This window comes from Cyphellophora attinorum, assembly GCF_001299255.1.
Source record: "Cyphellophora attinorum strain CBS 131958 chromosome Unknown Contig7, whole genome shotgun sequence".
NCBI classification, from domain to species: Eukaryota; Fungi; Ascomycota; class Eurotiomycetes; order Chaetothyriales; family Cyphellophoraceae; genus Cyphellophora; species Cyphellophora attinorum.
In genome coordinates, this window is record NW_017253235.1 from 883,474 (window position 1) to 899,471 (window position 15,998).

The 15,998-nt window shown below is 52.5% G+C and overlaps 7 protein-coding genes across 7 annotated transcripts; 5 read left to right on the top strand and 2 right to left on the bottom strand.

Annotated features, from left to right (window-relative positions):
- Positions 1 to 443: 443 nt before the first annotated feature.
- Positions 444 to 2,393, bottom strand: AB675_9802 (Peroxisomal acyl-coenzyme A oxidase 1; the record flags this gene model as incomplete). The annotated part of the gene is made up of 1 exon (XM_018150369.1): positions 444 to 2,393. One exon carries the CDS (start codon positions 2,391 to 2,393, stop codon positions 444 to 446), a length of 1,950 nt encoding a protein of 649 aa, XP_018002425.1.
- A 603-nt stretch (positions 2,394 to 2,996) lies between these two features.
- AB675_9803 (Enoyl-CoA delta isomerase 3) lies at positions 2,997 to 3,728 on the top strand (the record flags this gene model as incomplete). The annotated part of the gene is made up of 1 exon (XM_018150370.1): positions 2,997 to 3,728. One exon carries the CDS (start codon positions 2,997 to 2,999, stop codon positions 3,726 to 3,728), a length of 732 nt encoding a protein of 243 aa, XP_018002239.1.
- A 1,116-nt stretch (positions 3,729 to 4,844) lies between these two features.
- On the bottom strand, positions 4,845 to 6,536 carry AB675_9804 (Acyl-CoA synthetase family member 3, mitochondrial; the record flags this gene model as incomplete). Its single annotated transcript, XM_018150371.1, has 1 exon — positions 4,845 to 6,536. The coding sequence occupies one exon, from the start codon at positions 6,534 to 6,536 to the stop codon at positions 4,845 to 4,847; it is 1,692 nt and encodes a 563-aa protein (XP_018002408.1).
- Positions 6,537 to 7,364: 828 nt separating this feature from the next.
- On the top strand, positions 7,365 to 9,245 carry AB675_9805 (putative tartrate transporter; the record flags this gene model as incomplete). Its single annotated transcript, XM_018150372.1, has 6 exons — positions 7,365 to 7,470; positions 7,523 to 8,082; positions 8,134 to 8,269; positions 8,325 to 8,509; positions 8,563 to 8,911; positions 8,968 to 9,245. 6 exons carry the CDS (start codon positions 7,365 to 7,367, stop codon positions 9,243 to 9,245), a joined length of 1,614 nt encoding a protein of 537 aa, XP_018002413.1.
- A 1,203-nt stretch (positions 9,246 to 10,448) lies between these two features.
- AB675_9806 (putative peroxisomal acyl-coenzyme A oxidase 1.2) lies at positions 10,449 to 12,677 on the top strand (the record flags this gene model as incomplete). The annotated part of the gene is made up of 1 exon (XM_018150373.1): positions 10,449 to 12,677. One exon carries the CDS (start codon positions 10,449 to 10,451, stop codon positions 12,675 to 12,677), a length of 2,229 nt encoding a protein of 742 aa, XP_018002412.1.
- A 314-nt stretch (positions 12,678 to 12,991) lies between these two features.
- AB675_9807 (uncharacterized protein) lies at positions 12,992 to 14,063 on the top strand (the record flags this gene model as incomplete). The annotated part of the gene is made up of 3 exons (XM_018150374.1): positions 12,992 to 13,094; positions 13,156 to 13,850; positions 13,911 to 14,063. The coding sequence occupies 3 exons, from the start codon at positions 12,992 to 12,994 to the stop codon at positions 14,061 to 14,063; spliced, it is 951 nt and encodes a 316-aa protein (XP_018002437.1).
- Positions 14,064 to 14,462: 399 nt separating this feature from the next.
- AB675_9808 (uncharacterized protein) lies at positions 14,463 to 15,845 on the top strand (the record flags this gene model as incomplete). Its single annotated transcript, XM_018150375.1, has 3 exons — positions 14,463 to 14,766; positions 14,923 to 15,617; positions 15,678 to 15,845. 3 exons carry the CDS (start codon positions 14,463 to 14,465, stop codon positions 15,843 to 15,845), a joined length of 1,167 nt encoding a protein of 388 aa, XP_018002289.1.
- Between the last annotated feature and the right edge of the window lie 153 nt (positions 15,846 to 15,998).

Genomic DNA, 15,998 nt, shown 5'->3' on the forward strand with positions numbered 1-15,998 from the left:
ATCCCGCACTCAAGAACCTAAACTCGGATTTGCGCATGACGAGCGTTTCGATCACCCTACAACCTGTGCGGTGGCCCGCCACAGCTACCTAAGTACTCGCACCAGGCTTAGACTGACCACCATGACGCGACATCTTGAGAGGACTGGTTCCTACTAGTATTCAAGACCTAATCTCTTCAGGCTTTTCTTCGCTGTTCATCGCTCTTTGCAGGTCTCGGTACAGAATCCCATCGACTGCTAAGTATACCTGACAGCAAAGCTCCCACAAGCGTCATAACACACACAACTTCCCTGAAGTAGTGTGTCTATACACGGGGTTACAGGCCCGCATACCTGGCCGCGGACATATTTTTCAGGTAATCTTCGCACGTCTCTACAGCTTCGCCTTCGCCTTCCCGCCCTCCTCTTTCTCGATCTCTTCAATATCGACCTTGTATCAACCATCATAGGCCACAGGTGCTCATCTTTTCTCCACTCATCTCGCTGCGCTTAGCACCATCTAACAGCGCCTCATATGGAGTCTGATCCGCTCGAGCTAATGCAGAGTCCATCTCGTACTCCGTCAGACCATATGCATCAATGATTGTCGCAACATGATTGTCTGCAAAGCCGTCCAGGGCCGACTGGTAGGCGTCGCGGAGCGCCGAGTACTGTGCTGTGGTTAGAGGTAGGTGTCGGGTCAACGACGGGTGATGAGGATTGAACAAGATCGAAAGTGAGAAGACCAGCCCTAGGGACTTCATCGGGCCGGCGAAGGATACGTTCGCAATCGCATCAATGACTTTCCAGAGTCCACGCCAGTAAGTAAAGTCAGAATGCGCCATCGTTAGGGAATGTGTCGTATAGCTGGTGTCCCGACCGCGCGAGGTGTCTTCAATGTGTTCTCGCACTAGGTTAACCTGCCGAATGCCAAGCGCCCATTCTTGAACACTTCGTAACGACCAAGAGGTGGGATTGGTCAGGTCTGCTGGTGGCTGTGGCGTTCGCTCATCCCTGAGCAGAGACAGATAAGCAATGCTGGGCAGGCTGGCCTCAGATTTGTTCTTGTAGTGCTTCAAGATTGCTCTTGGGACTTGCTGGCCAATCACGTAGTTGTCACCCTCGTAGGTGACAGCATTGATGGCGTGGGCATACATTCGACCAAAGCCAGATAGTCCGCTGTAGCCATGGCCGCCACAAGCAATGCGACATGTTTCCACGCCTCTACCAGTGATCTCAGTGGAATAGACCTTGGCACCGACCGTCTGCAAATGTAAGTCTTCGAGGCCAGAAGTGTCGCCACCCAGCATCTGTTTCGTGTACTCCTGGTATGCTTCGTTGATGCTCTGGCCGACCAGTACTAATGCAACGCCTTGAGCTAAAAGTGGCAGTAGGCGATGCCGTACGCTTGAGTAGTCGAAGACAGTTGTCTCCTCTGCGTCCTGCTCTCTGTCCCTCCTGAACTGCTTCCGAAATGTTGTATAGTGATAGGCAGTGCTTACCGCACGCAGAAGATCGTGACCTGTGATTTCGGCCATCAGTGCTCTGACTGTGACCATGGAGCCATACGAGTGCTTCAGGTTCTTCGGCTTGATGTAGTTGCCACTCCTCTCCACTTGCGCATTCCTGGCTAACATCTGACTTCGTGGTATTCGGACGTGGTTGAACCTCAAAGCGCCTGTATCTGCACCGAGCATGCCCTGGAACGACTTTGGACCCATCTCGTAGATCTCCACCCCTACCATCAGCTGCTGCGTGCTCAGATCCCGCAGCTGTGTCAGGAATAGATGGTTCCCGTAGTTCTGACCATCAATGATAAGTCGAGCAACCACAATCCCGTGCGTTGCCCAGATGCCGGATCCACCTATCCAGTACTTCGTGCTGCTAATCGTTGGCGAATTGATGATGAATTCGTCCGTCAGTCTATCAAAGGTAGCAGTAGTCTCGATACCACTGACGTTCGACCCATGCCCAAGCTCGGTCTGAGGATAGCAACCAAATATCTCGAATCGTTCCGCTTTCGGGACCCATATCGCCTTCTGCTCGTCCGACATCTGACGCTCTAGATTCGACATGAAGATTCGAAATTGCGGCTGCACTGGTAAGAACCAATCAGTCATGCGTATTGCATCCATGAAATGACGATGAGGCCATTTCTTCCGGAGCTTGATCTCAATCAACTCGCGCGACTGTAACGCGGCTTTCGTCCAGGCATCCTTTCGTGCTAGACTTGTGTGGTATCCGGTATCTTTGGCGAACATGGGATTTGTCGAGAGTTCGTTATAGACATCTCGCCGCCGGTCGAATTTCTCCGGACCACCCCATAGGAAGACACCAAAGGGCGTTTCGTTCACCTGCTTGGGGATGTTGCGCGTGCGCGTTCGCGTCCTAGTCTTCGTCCTCGTGTCACCCATCATGCCGCTTCGTCAATTGACCTGTCAGGCCGAACAGGTTTCACCAGACATCGACCAATGCTGATGACGATGGCATTCTATTTGTGCCAAGCGACATCGACCGAGTCGCTCGATTCTCCAGCATCAGTCCACCAACCATTGATCCACTTCTATGCCGCGAACTATGATGGTCGTGGCCGTAGACCTTGAGGGTGGACGAGAATGGCAAACACCGAGTGAGATCTTGGAGAAGAGGCAACCTTTTCCCCACTTTGACCCCATACTTTTGATGACGGCTCGGCGGATACAACGGCGATTCGGCGACTCGGCGTTGGGATGTGCCCTCAGCAACCGGCCGTCCAGATGATGGATGAGTGCTAGGATGCTATTCTGCAGTGACCGGACGCTGTGGTGACAGCAAGCCACTACGAAGTCTCACTCAAATGAAGCAATTCCTCCAGCCTCAGATCTAGCTATCGGGGACAACCAGCATCGGAGCAGGAAACAGTCACTCCAACCTTGACGACCAGACATATCTTCAGAAGTCAGACTGCCAGAGAAGGAACGTATCACGCCACCACGAGACGGATCACCACACAGACATTCGTCTCATCACCAGCAACAATGAAGTTTCAATACCTATCAGTAACCAGCACCGGCAAGGATTCCAACATCTACATCATAACCCTCAACAAACCACCAGAGAACCGCCTCAACGTCGCCGCCTGCCAAGAGCTAATCAGAGCATACCGCTATGTCGAGTCCTGTCTCGGCCAAGATTCCGCTGGCGCAGTGATCCTGACCGGCAACGACCACAAGTTCTTCACAACCGGCCTCGACCTGTACGAGCGAGACGTCAACAAGTTTGCGTCATCGGATGGATTCTACCCACTACTACACACGGTCCTGGACTTTCCATTCCCGACAATCGCGCTGATCAACGGGCACGTGTTTGGTGGAGCTTGCTTGTTGACGCTGGCGCACGACTACCGGGTGATGAACTCGAAGCGAGGGTTCTGGCAGATGCCGCCCGTTGACGCTGGACTACATCATGTGGGAATGGGTAGTCTTGTTCGGTCGAAGCTGAGTCCACAAGTAGCGCGGAAAGTGTTGCTGCAGGCACATAAGTATACCGGCAAGGAAGCGTTGCAGGATGGCATTGTTGATGTTATTGCGGAGCCAGAAGAGATGCTGCAGGAGGCAATCAAGATCGCTGAGCAATGGAAAGACAAGAGTCGGATGGGCGTGTATGCTCTGCTCCGAGACGAGCTGTGGGGCGAGGCAAGGAAGCAGTATGCTCAGAATAGCTACGTACACAGGATGGAAACAGCGAGGGAACCGAAGGTGAAGCTGTAGAGTGTTGCAACTTATCATGGACACATCTGGCTTCACCCAGATCGAATCTGTTCAACCTCATTTTGAGTTCTATCCTACTCAATATAAGCTCGACCTCACTCGACAGAAGCTTGAGTTCCCCTGACCATTGCCAAATGTTGTGGTGTATGATCACAAACAAGGACAGAAAGAGGACGGCTGGTTGCTTGTATGGCTTCTAGAACATTGATGGATGTATAATAGACTCTCTCGGTGTCCTCCACTCTAGCACAAGCTCTAACATTTGTTGTCAAAGCTGCCTTGCACACGTCCTACAGAGTGCTATCAGATCTTCTGTCCGACCCATCGTCGTGCTCATCGGTCTATGCACATGCATCGACAAGCAATCTGACAGCGCCGATTTGACTGAATACAAGGACAATATGCCCTATGACATTTCTTTCGGGCCAGTCGCGGCCACTGACATTCGCAGTGGTTGGGAGATGGCATTGCGCGCGGCATATTGAGTGCTCCAAAAGGTTCGCGTCTTTTGATCCAGGAGGAAACACGGTGAGCCAATGAGATTGACGGAGGATGAAAGTGCTTCTTGTATGGGCGTATGGTTTAGGTCGGCTTGCAAATGTTTCTCAAGTGGTAGTGTATGGTCTTGATTCTTCTTCGATTATATTGGCATCGTTCGTACAGAAGTGTTGCATATATAGTCTGCCGATAGATGGCGGTCTGCTATATAGTTCTGTGAGTGGGACTGCGCAGAGTCGAATCAAGCTGGTGACAGCGGCACAGCTAAGCCTCTGTGATCGTGGCGGAAGCGACCGCAGAACTGCGCCAATAGCACATGAATCGACACCGCACTCCGTCAACCACTGCCGAGCCCTTCCCTGATTGCTCGATTAGTCACGAAGACTCAGTCCTTCTGCCAATGTCAAGTCGCGCCACAGTACGGAGATGCGCCTCAGAAGACCCTCCGTGGTAAGCTGTCTGCTCCAAGCAATGCTAATGCAATGATGAGACCACGGCAAAGCTGCTGATCCTCCTTGATGTACTGAATTGTCCCTGAAGCTCCTTCAATGCTGAGTCAAAGTAGAAGTTATTGACGAAAGTTGTCGCAAGCCGTCGGACCTGGGTCAAGCGCTGACTCTACAGCTTGCTCTTCCGTCCAGTCCATTTCTGTACGCCCTGTGCATCTTGACCAGGGAAGTATTCTGGGATGAGGGCTTTTTTGATCACCTTTCCTGTGGCGTTCTTTCTCAGCTCGCCATCGATCATCCGAAGGAGTGTCGGCATTTTGTACCCCGCTAGACTTGTCCTCAAATCTTGTCGGAGTCTGTCCAGCGTCAGACCATTCGCTTTGTCGTCCGGCTTGAGTACAATGGCAGCTGCGACGCGTTGACCAAACTCCTCGTCTTCCACACCTGCAACCATGACTTCAGCTACATAATCGAGCCCGAGGATTTCGCGCTCGATATCCAGTGCTGAGATCTTGTAACCACCACTTTTAATAATGTCGACACTGGCGCGACCGAGTATGAAGTAGAAATCGCCCTCCTTCCGTGCAATGTCACCTGTCTTGAAGTATCCCTCTTCGTCGAGACTGTTTGCTGTCGCTTCTCGGTCATACAAGTACTTACTGAACATGATGGGACTTTTGATCAGAATCTCGCCCTCAGGGTATGCCGACAGCTTGGCATCGACACCCGCCATCTTCGTCCCAACGGACCCATCAGGCACTTGCATCGCTTGCCAGGGTGCAACATTGAATGCGTTCCCAGCTTCCGTCAGCCCGTACCGAGTGAGAATAGGTTTGCCGTTGCGGAGTGATGTCCATTTGTTCTGCAGCGGCCGAGGTAGCGCCGAGGTGCCGCATAGCATGCTTCGTATTCGTTGTGCTCCTTGGTCGTACTTGATCCGATGCGAATCCGGTAGCTTGCGAAGGACTTGTTCGTAATGTGCCATAAGTCGCATATAGATTGTTGGCACGCCTGAGAAGAAATCAAGGTCGCCCTTGGATATCCTATCCCACGTCCATTCCGTATTGAACCCACCACTTCTGAATTCGATGGTGCCACCTGCCCACAGAAAGGGTAGCAAAGTGAGTGTCGTGCCTGTGGCGTGGTGCACGGGCAGGACATGTAACACTAGATCACCTTCTCGCATGTCGTACTGGTCGCAAAACATAGTCGCCACATCGATGAAGAATCCTCGTCGCTTGACCGCACCCTTGGGTGGACCTGTTGTGCCGGACGTGAAGATGATTTGTCCAGACTTATTCATATCGAAGTATTTGTCGGAACTGACAAGTATACGGTCCAGCGGTAATGGTGTCTGCATTATATGCGGCGCGATCTCAATCCGCTGGAATCTCGAGTCGCCCTTCCGTCGCATCACATTCTCAAGCTCTCCTCCAAGCTTCATACATTTCTGTGCCGTCAGAACGGCGACAGAAGTACACTTGGTGGCAAAATATTCAGCCTCCTTGACAGGCAGGTCCGGTGAGATTGGGACGATTACTGCGCCAAGAGCCATCAGTGCCAAAAAAGCTACAGTGAACTCATAGCCGCCAGGTCCAAGCACATTCACGAAGACCTCCTCATCGCGCGCTAATCGATCCTGTGTCTCGTGATCCAGCTGTAAATGAATCGTATTCCGGTAGTGCAGCACATCCGTCAGTAATTGCTGGTATGTCGCCGTGTAGCCAAATGTGAGGTCGCGAACAGCCAAGAGGTGCTGCTTATGTGCTAATCGAACCAATCGCCCCCAGTACAAGAAATTTGGGAAGACATTGCGACCAATATGCCTAGGCGCGAAGGTGTCTCGATCTGCAGGATCCATGGTGTCCAATATCGCCTCGTCAGTAGCTCGAACTTCCGACGAGGGAAACGCTTGATGTTGATGTTGCTGGGACGAAGTCATGGAGCTAGATTTGTAGTCGTAAGGGAATGGCTCATCTCACGAGTGAGCGATAAGATCGAACGTGTGGTGACCTGCCAAGTCGCTCCATATATCGCGGCTCTCCTCAACTTCACGGACATAAACTGAACAAGAAAGGTGCTCTGCTCACGAGAGCGGTAAGATGGCTGCCATAGCTGTGGACACTCTACGGCATCGATGCGCCATGAGTTCTCCAAAAGTCGTCCTGCAGTTCATCCGTCTCCGTCGACTTCGTGCACTGAGTCAAGCAGGTCAATTTCTCCTTTAGCCCTCGGACGAAGAGCAGCGCCGCCAAAAGAGGAAAGAGCCGAGCGGTGGTTCACGCCAAGACGATGTTGACCTCACAGTAACTCCCCGGACTCGATTTCCTTCCCCACCATTCGTCGGAACACAAGCAGTGCAAGCGCTACCAAGCACGATGTGGCTTTCCTTATGTGCCCCGTGGGGTGCTTGTGGATGCACAAAAAGCACAGTTGGAGAGCTTGGGGATCGTAGGGCACAATCCTCGCCCTGGCTTGCAGACGATGGGCAGCCGCACTGCCGTTTCGTAGGTGCACCCCTCACGCCCAGGACATTGCAGCGACGCCTATGACAGCTTGGCCATGTTGGCGGCATGGGGATATTTGTCTTCGACCAAAGTGAGCGAGGCATAAAACGCCACTGTTTCCTGGTTGAACTTCCATTTTGCAAGTTCTCATCTTCTCCGTCTTCCACACCCTGAGATACATCATGGTCTTCTCAGATTTCTCCAAAGCCCGCCGCGAGGTCGAGGCAGAGGGCGTCTATATTGGTGGGTGGGGCATCAGAAATGCGATCATACCTCGCAAGAAGGGCGGTCAGTACACCCACCAGCACTATGCACCGCCGGCGTACTCATGCTTTCACAGCTGCCAGCCAGGACAGAGCCGAGGAGGTCAATGCCGTCAAGGACTGGACCGACGACGAAGAGCGCAAGCTCGTCAGGAAGCTGGATCTTCGTGTCTTGTTTCCTTGTTGTATCGTCTATTTCCTGGCTTATTTGGATCGCGCCAACATGGGCTATGCTGCTACCATGCAAAGCAAGAAGCCTGACAACATCAATCTTGATCTCGGCCTGGTAGGCACGCAGTTCAACTGGGCAGTCTCAATTACCTACTTTACGGTCACTGTACTCTTGCTACCTTCGAATCTTCTTATGAAGAAGATTTCTGGCAAGCTCTACTTTCCCCTGATTATGGTCTTGTTCGGCACGGTCGTCTGCGCGATTAGTGCTTCGAAGAATGGTCCAGGCCTGCTAGCTGGTCGCTTTTTCTTAGGAGTGCCAGAAGCCGGTGTCGTCCCAACATGCATAATGTACTTCAGCTTCTGGTACAAACCATCGGAGAGAGCACTTCGAATTGGCATCTTCCATGCTGCTAATTCGTTGGCCTCCGGTGTCGGTGGCTTTTTGGCGGTTGGCATCGACCACGTAAGAGCCTTATTTTCAACCTAAACTCGCATCTCACTGACATTCACGCAGCTGAATGGTGTTGCTGGACTGGCAAGCTGGAGATGGCTGTTCATCATAGAGGGACTGATGCCAATTGTGATGGCAGTCCCTGTCTACTTCCTCCTCTTGACCTTCCCAGAAAATTCAAAGGCACTTAATGAGCGAGGTTAGTTCTGCATTGAGAGCTTGCTCATTGTCGGCGAGTGCTAACATCTTCCAAGAACGGCACATTGCCATCAATCGATTCGGCCGTGGCGCTACACGTCAGACCGATGCTACCTGGTCGTGGCCGGTGTTCTGGCAGGTCATTACGCGACCCAGTACCCTCATCTTCTTTGTTGCGTATGTCTGTGTCCTCATCGTTGCCACGAGCCTGGGAACGTTCCTTCCGGTCATCTTCAACACAGTAAGTACACTCTATCTGAGATCAGTCGGGCGAAAAACGCTGACTCTCAGCAGTTCCTCGGATTCAACTCAACCAAAGCAAACATCTACACCAGTTTGATCTACTTCGTAGCTCTGGTCGAGTACTGGGTATGGAGCAAACACAGCGATATGACGCGAGATCGCATGTGGCACTACCTCATTCCAATCATAATCGCCATCCCATGTTTTGCTGTGTGGACGCATGTGTCTATACACGAGTCTTATGGCAGCATTCAGCCTATCGCGCTGTACGGACTTGCCTTCCTCGGCAAATCGGTCTCTATCTGTCAGCCGGCAGCCCTCGCCTATCGTTCTTCGACACTCTATGGCGCAACAGAACAGGCCGTGGGAGGCGCAGTCGCGATCGCCTCACTGTCAGTTGGTCGATCATTGGACCTCAAATCTTTCCACACGCCGATGCGCCCTGGTACCTACCAGGCTTCGCCGCATCTCTGGCTACTTTATCGCTCACCATCATCTTGTACGCTAGCCTGCCATTCTGGTATCTTTGGGAGGCGCAGCGCCGCAAGCGCAAGTATGGGCACGCCATGCCCCTGAAGGCGCTCGAAGATGCGTCTCACGCAATGGTCAGCGATGAGGCCAAGGCTCGGGAGCAGCAAACGCAGATGATGGAGGAGAAGGGAGCTGTTGCGGATGTTGAGACGGCTAGCCATGTTGAGGAGCTTGCCGAAAATGATAGCAAGCGCGCTCGGTGAGGATGAACGTGGTGGATTCGGTGAAAACTCATTTGCAGGGCGGGACGTTCTAGACAGCCACCATGCGTCTTGATCTGGAGTTGGAGGCGAACCTACTCTGCGACAATCTAGCATAGTCGAAAAAGGCGTTCTCCATGGCAAATATCGCTGTCCTTGCAACAGATCCCCAACCCTGTGGATCCGAACTCCACGGCTATTCCTCCTAGCAGGCCACTATTCACGGGCTTGTGTGTTAAGTCCTCGTCAATAGCTCAACTGCGGAGAGGGCGCAGGCCCATTGAGACTACAGACCCCACGGTCGGTAGTCTGTATCGACCCATGGTAAAAGACGATTGCATGGCCGCCCTCTCTGTCTAGGCACTCTCTGTTGAGCATTCAACCGACACCGTCCTCGGTCTTTCGCCAGCAACGCAGAAAGTCACGCTTAGCAGGGTTGAGAGAAGTCGATTCAGGTCGGAGACGGCAGCAACATTCCGCTGCGACCATCACTGAGAAGTGACTACCAGCAGATTCAGCATATGTGTCTGATGAACAAGCTCTCCGACCCTTCTAATAGGCTCCTGCACAAGCAATGCCATGAAGAATCCACATCTTCTTGCATAAGTTGCTTGTCATTCTTGGCTAACTAGTACCTAGGCATTCTGTAAGAGGCGACTTCGGCTTGTCAGCAGCGCGGTAGGCTGTGAGCTTGCGGCAGGAAAGCATTATGCGAGGCCTCTGCTTCTGGCTAGTTGTCGCGAGTCATGCTTCTGACTATTCCCGTATGCGTCAATTATAGGCGGCAGGTCCTTGTACGATACTCTCTTCTTCGGCGATTGCCTCTTTGGGTGCCGTAGCTTGGCGGGCATGGATGTGATTGTGTGGAGTTGGCTGTCATGACACCGAGCCTGCAAGACTGGGGAACGCTCAGAACGGCAGCGAGCGTATGTAAAAAGATGCCGAGGCTCGTTGATGGAGTCGATGGCACCGACGATGATGATGACTCGGCGTTATCAATGAGTTTGGGGAGCTTGAGACTAAGCTGAGTGAGAGAGCGGCAGAATCAACCCCCATCAACGGCGAATGACCGCGGCCAAGAACCAGTCAACGCGTCGAGAAGTCAAATCTAAAGCTCACGACGAACACAGTGGCTTCACATCTCATGAGCAGGAGGCAACCCAACTCGCAACAACATCTCATTTCCCCAGCGATAGGTTCGTCACCATGGAGGAGGACTGGAGCAAGCAGCTCAGACCACACCCTGACGCCAATGGCGCTGAAATCCTCCGCCGAGAGCGACAGCGATCATCAATCAATGTCGACGCTTTGTCGCAGCACATCTTCGGCGATGAGTACCTGTCTCGGCAGGCTCGCATAACCGCCATATTATCCCGCGAGAAGATCTATGACAAGACACAGCAAGCCAACTTGAGCCGACCAGATCGCTACCTGCTAGGCTTGGCACGAGGCAAACGAATGAGGCAGCTCATGGACGAGCATAGATGGGATAACGATGACCTTTTGATGGCAGAGTATTTGATAGACGATATTCTGCCGTATCACCTGCACATCAGCTTGTTCCAGGCGGCGATGCGGGAGCAGTGCTCAATCGAGCAGGCTGCCTACTGGATCCCCAAGGTGGACAAGTGGCAGATCGTTGGAGCTTATGCACAGACCGAATTGGGTCACGGCAGTAACATCAGAGGAATCGAGTGCGAAGCGCGATGGGACCAGGATAGCAAGGAGTTCGTCATTCATTCGCCCACATTGACCGCCAGCAAATGGTGGAATGGCACACTGGGGCGGACAGCCACACATGCCGTCGTGGTCGCCCAGCTTATGCTTCCGGTCAAGGACCAGGCGGGAAAGTACGAATCGAAAGGACCACGGCCCTTCATCGTTCAGATCCGAGAGCCGAAGACACACAAGCCCTTCCCATCGATCATCGTCGGCGATATCAATGCCAAATATGGCTACGCTTCGATGGACAATGCCTACTGCCTCTTCCGACATCATCGCGTGCCACACTCCGCGCTCCTTTCCCGCTACGCCCAAGTTGATCCGAACACTGGGGAATACACGCGACCCAAGAGCGCTGCATCAGTATATGGTCAGCTCACCCGAGGCCGCTCAGTGATCGTCATGAATGCGCGTCTTGTGATCGCACGCGCTGTCACAGTCGCTGTTCGTTACTTGTCAATCCGGCGGCAGTTCTATGATAACGACGACAACGCAGGGTTGACAGCAACTCGCGCCGAAACGCCTGTCCTTGATTACACAACCGTGCAAATTCGTATCTTGCCCCTACTGGCCACCTTCTTCGCGCTGCACTACTCCGGCACCGCCATGCGAAATCTGTACGAACGTGCTCGAGGTCAACTTGACAAAGGCCAGCCTGCTCAAGACTCCGATGCAGCTGCATTAGCAGAATTGCATTCCACAAGCGCCGGGCTGAAATCTCTGGCGACCGACCTCGCAGCCAACAGCGTAGAGATATGCCGGCGAGCGATGGGTGGGCATGGCTTTGGCGGCGGTACTGGTTTGATACAACTCAACAATGACTACCTCAGCAAGCCAACCGTAGAGGGCGATAATTGGATGATCACGCAGCAAGTTGCCAGGTTTTTGATCAAGACCGTGAAGGAGATCGTTGCGGGAAAGAACGATGGCAAGAGTGAGACAGAGAAGAATTTGAAGATGTTCCTCGACTCAAAAGCGCAGGGACGAGCCAAGCCCGAATTCGACATAATGCAGGAAGGCGAGGAGGGCGATCAGGCCATCGTGAATGCATTTGCATGGCGGGCATCTTGGGCTGCACATCAAGCGTATGAAGCGAGAGAGGTGCAGAAGCGACCGTGGAACAGTCTGCTGATAGAGTTGCACGGATTGAGCAAAGGTGAGTTTCTCCAAGTTCTCTCATTGCATCTTCTTCACGCCGCAGCACAGACCATGGCCGCATTGACTGACCAAAATGCTAATGAATCCCATCGTACAGCATATTCCGAGTCGCTGCTTGTGTCAAACTTCCACGCTGCGCTCACAGCGCTCCCATCGACATCCTCACCACTACCAACGGCACTTCTACGAACACTCTACCGACTATTTGCACTCACTACTCTCCAAGCTACGCCCCTTCCCTTCATCCTCTCTTCCGCCATCGATCCATCCACCCTCAACACCCTTCCCCAGATAATAGTCGCCCTCATGGCCGAGATCCGACCGCACGCCGTCCGCCTAGTAGACTCACTGGCGATCCCGGACTTCCTGCTAGACTCAGCGTTGGGACGCAGCGATGGAAGGGTCTACGAGGATCTGTGGTACCGAGCACACGTGGTCAATCCCCTCAATGACCTAACGGTGAACCCGTGGTACTGGGAGAGTGAGCTGGTGAAGGAGGATGCTGGGCGGGGTAAGAGAAGGATAGGCTTCGAAGATGTAAAGGCAAAGCTGTGAGTCAGCCGCAGTGAGTGGCCAAATGACCGGGCGGAAAGTTTGTGCTACGCGGGAAAGCCCCTGAGGAAGCGCTATACTCTCATCTCCCGACAACAGGTGTCACTTGGCAATACCAAAGTTGTCCAGCGGAGTATGTTAAGGTACTCTGAAAACAACACCTGTTCCCTTCAGCTCTTGGGTATAAGTCTCTCACGCTTCTTCTTGATCTCTGCAGCCATCGTCAACATTCGAAATCGACACCCCCGACGATAGAAGACACGGCAAACTCGCATTCGCGAACCACAACACAAACTCCTCGCAAGCATACAGACACCATGTCTTCTTCTCTTTGCGAGATGTCTAATGCTGGCAGTCCAGCCCCCGAGAAGTCTTCAGCATTTCTTGACCACCTGAGCTACGACGTACGCAGACTAATCTGTAAGTCCCTAAATTCTACCTTCGCCATCTATCCTAATTACAGAGCTAACCAGATTTGCAGACGAGCATTTGTTCCGCGACAGCTCAGGTCTATTCTTGATGGACCCACGCACGATCAAAATCGCCAGCAAGGCGCATAAGAGCCTAAATGAGATGGTAAACCCTGCGAGGGCTGTCCCGGACATCCTGTTAGTCAACAGACAGATCTTCTGGGAGGCCCTCCCGATGTTCCAGCGACATGTCACCGTGGGCGTATGCCTGCCTCGCAGGTGGCAGGAGGATGATGACGACGCGTCGAAACTCGCGTCTTACAACAAATTATGGTCAGAAGCAGCACTGAAAAGCAGACCTGTCTTCTCCGGCTGGGACTTCTCCGAGATCCGCCACATCGCTGTGCTGCCCATGCCCTCGGAAGATGTACAATTCCTCGAGATTCATCTACCGAATCTCCTCAGCGTGAAGGAGGTCGATTACAAGGAACCCTGGGGAGTGTTCGAAGAGGACTTCGAATCTCCGAAAACCTGGCTCGATCCATTGCTTTCGGCAGTGCAGTCGTCCAAAGACAAGGAAGAAAAAGCAGTGGCGCTCGTTAAGTTGTTCAAGCACCCTAGATTCGACAAGGTCTTACAACCTTTCTTGGGATGGCGGCGTCACCTGAGGTCCACTAAAAATTCCCATTTGCAGCGCCTACTCGAGGTCAAGGCGCACTTTGGAAACGACTGGGAGAACATCAACAGTCGAGACTATACACAATTGGTGAGTCCTTTTGAAGCCCTATGCCAAAGTTGGAGATAGTCATGGCTGACACACTGATAGACACTCTTCATCGACCTAGCAGCACAACGCTTAGATCTCACATACGACAAGTCCCCAGCGATACGCATACGGGTCGATCTGAGCTCATTGCCGGAGTCAGGCGAGTGCCTGTTGGCGGAAATCGAAGACACCGACGACGAAGATATGGAATAACTTTTGAAACACCTCGGGCTTCTTGGCAATCCTCTGCCGAGGGGCATTTTGGACAGCATTAACGAGCGAAACCTAGGAATTGGCATTATTGGAAAGCAGCCATTGCACGTGGGACAGAAGACCCGTTTTGATCGCCGCAGGCAGGCACGAGCCAGGGCGTCTTTGCAACAAATTTTGTACCTTTTAAGGTACTCTGGAGATGACACTTGTTCTCGTCAGCTTCAACTACTTAATTACTTTGTATCAGTACCTCTAGGATCTAGTTGCTTGCTCTTCTCGACTTTTAATCGTAAACAATATTCACGAAGACAACCATCAACATCATTTGGCGACTTACAGCATACAGTCCCCCATACACCGAATACGCCAAGCGATCCTCACCAGCGTATTCACAACACAATGTCTCGCACTTACAAGCATCCTAGCGGAGGCAAGGGTACAATCAGAAGTGGTCGCCATAGTCCAGTCGAGAAGTCGTCAAAGCCCCGAAGAATGCATTCACCAGTTCCGGAGCAGTGGTCAGACGACGGTGCGACCAAGAAGTCATTCAGGCCCCGAAGAATGCAATCCCCAGGTCCGAAGCAGCGGCTAGCCAATAGGGCAATCAAAAAGGCATCCAAGCCACGAAGCCCTCGGTCCTCAGCCCTGAAGCCGTGGTCCGCATTTCTCGACAAGCTGCCCCTCGAAATACGACTGCTCGTTTGTAAGTTCAATTCCTCGTCAATCTTGTTCTGTAACCAGGTTCTCACCAGTCTTACACGCAACGTGTTCCGGCTTGGTGAGAAGCGATGGCGCCAGAGGTCTGCTCGCCCTCGATCTTCTGTTGTTTATCTCGATCACTGGCTGACTATGATCACAGATGAGCACTTGTTCCGTGACAGTTCATACACGTTCTGGGCGGACTTGGGCGTGTTTCGAGAGAAGTCCCCTGAAGGGAGACCCATCCCAGGAATCTTGCTCACCAACTGGCAGATCTTCGAGGAGGCTCTTCCGCTATTCCGGAAGCATGTGACCGTCGGGCTGCCCGTATTTATGCCCTACGCCGAGTACAATTTCTACCGACGTTCATGGGACAGAGGAATAGACCTGAAGCCGAGTCTAGTCTTCAAGGGCTATGGAGAAGACTGGGACTACAGCAGAATTCGCCACATCGCCGTGCCGGCTGTACACTACAGTTGTATTTGGGCCCTGCAAGGTCAGCTCCGACACCTCGTCAGCATGAAGCAGCTCGATCATTACGGCCCTAGGGAGCCTTATGGCGCTCAGCAAACTCCGGAAATACCCTTCGCATCACCACGATTCTGGCTCCACCCATTGTTTGAGCCAATACTGGTTTCAAACAACAGTATCGAAGTGCAATATGCCGCACTTGTTAAATTGTTCCAGCGTGAGAGAATGACACAGGTCGCATATTCATTTAAGCTGTGGCGGGTGCAGACGAGGTACAACGACGAGGTTCGAAAGGAGTTCATGGAGCCCGATTTGCAGCACCTGCTGGAGGTTAATCTGCGGATACCAAATGACCGTAGAGATTACAGCAATACATCACTTCTGGTAAGTTACTCCGTCTCCCGGTGTAAGCATCTGGGAGGAATTCGGCTAATGAAATCGTAGACTCTGGCAATCGACTCGTCCGCACAACGCTTGGAGATCGTGTATGATGGGTATCAGGACAAACACGGCAACATCGGGGACATACACATCGAGCTTGATCTCGATTCAGAGGAAGGCGAAAAGCTGCTGCAGGAAATGGAAGATATAGACAAGACTGAACATTTTTGAAAGGTCGCGGCGCCCTCTATCCGTGAATAGTAATCTACCTATGTCCATAGCTATGTCCATGCTGTAGATCGTGTCTTATCTTGGTAGCCTTTCCTCCGTATCATGATCGATATCTGAAATCCGCCCATATGAGGCCCTCTATGGCCCATCTCA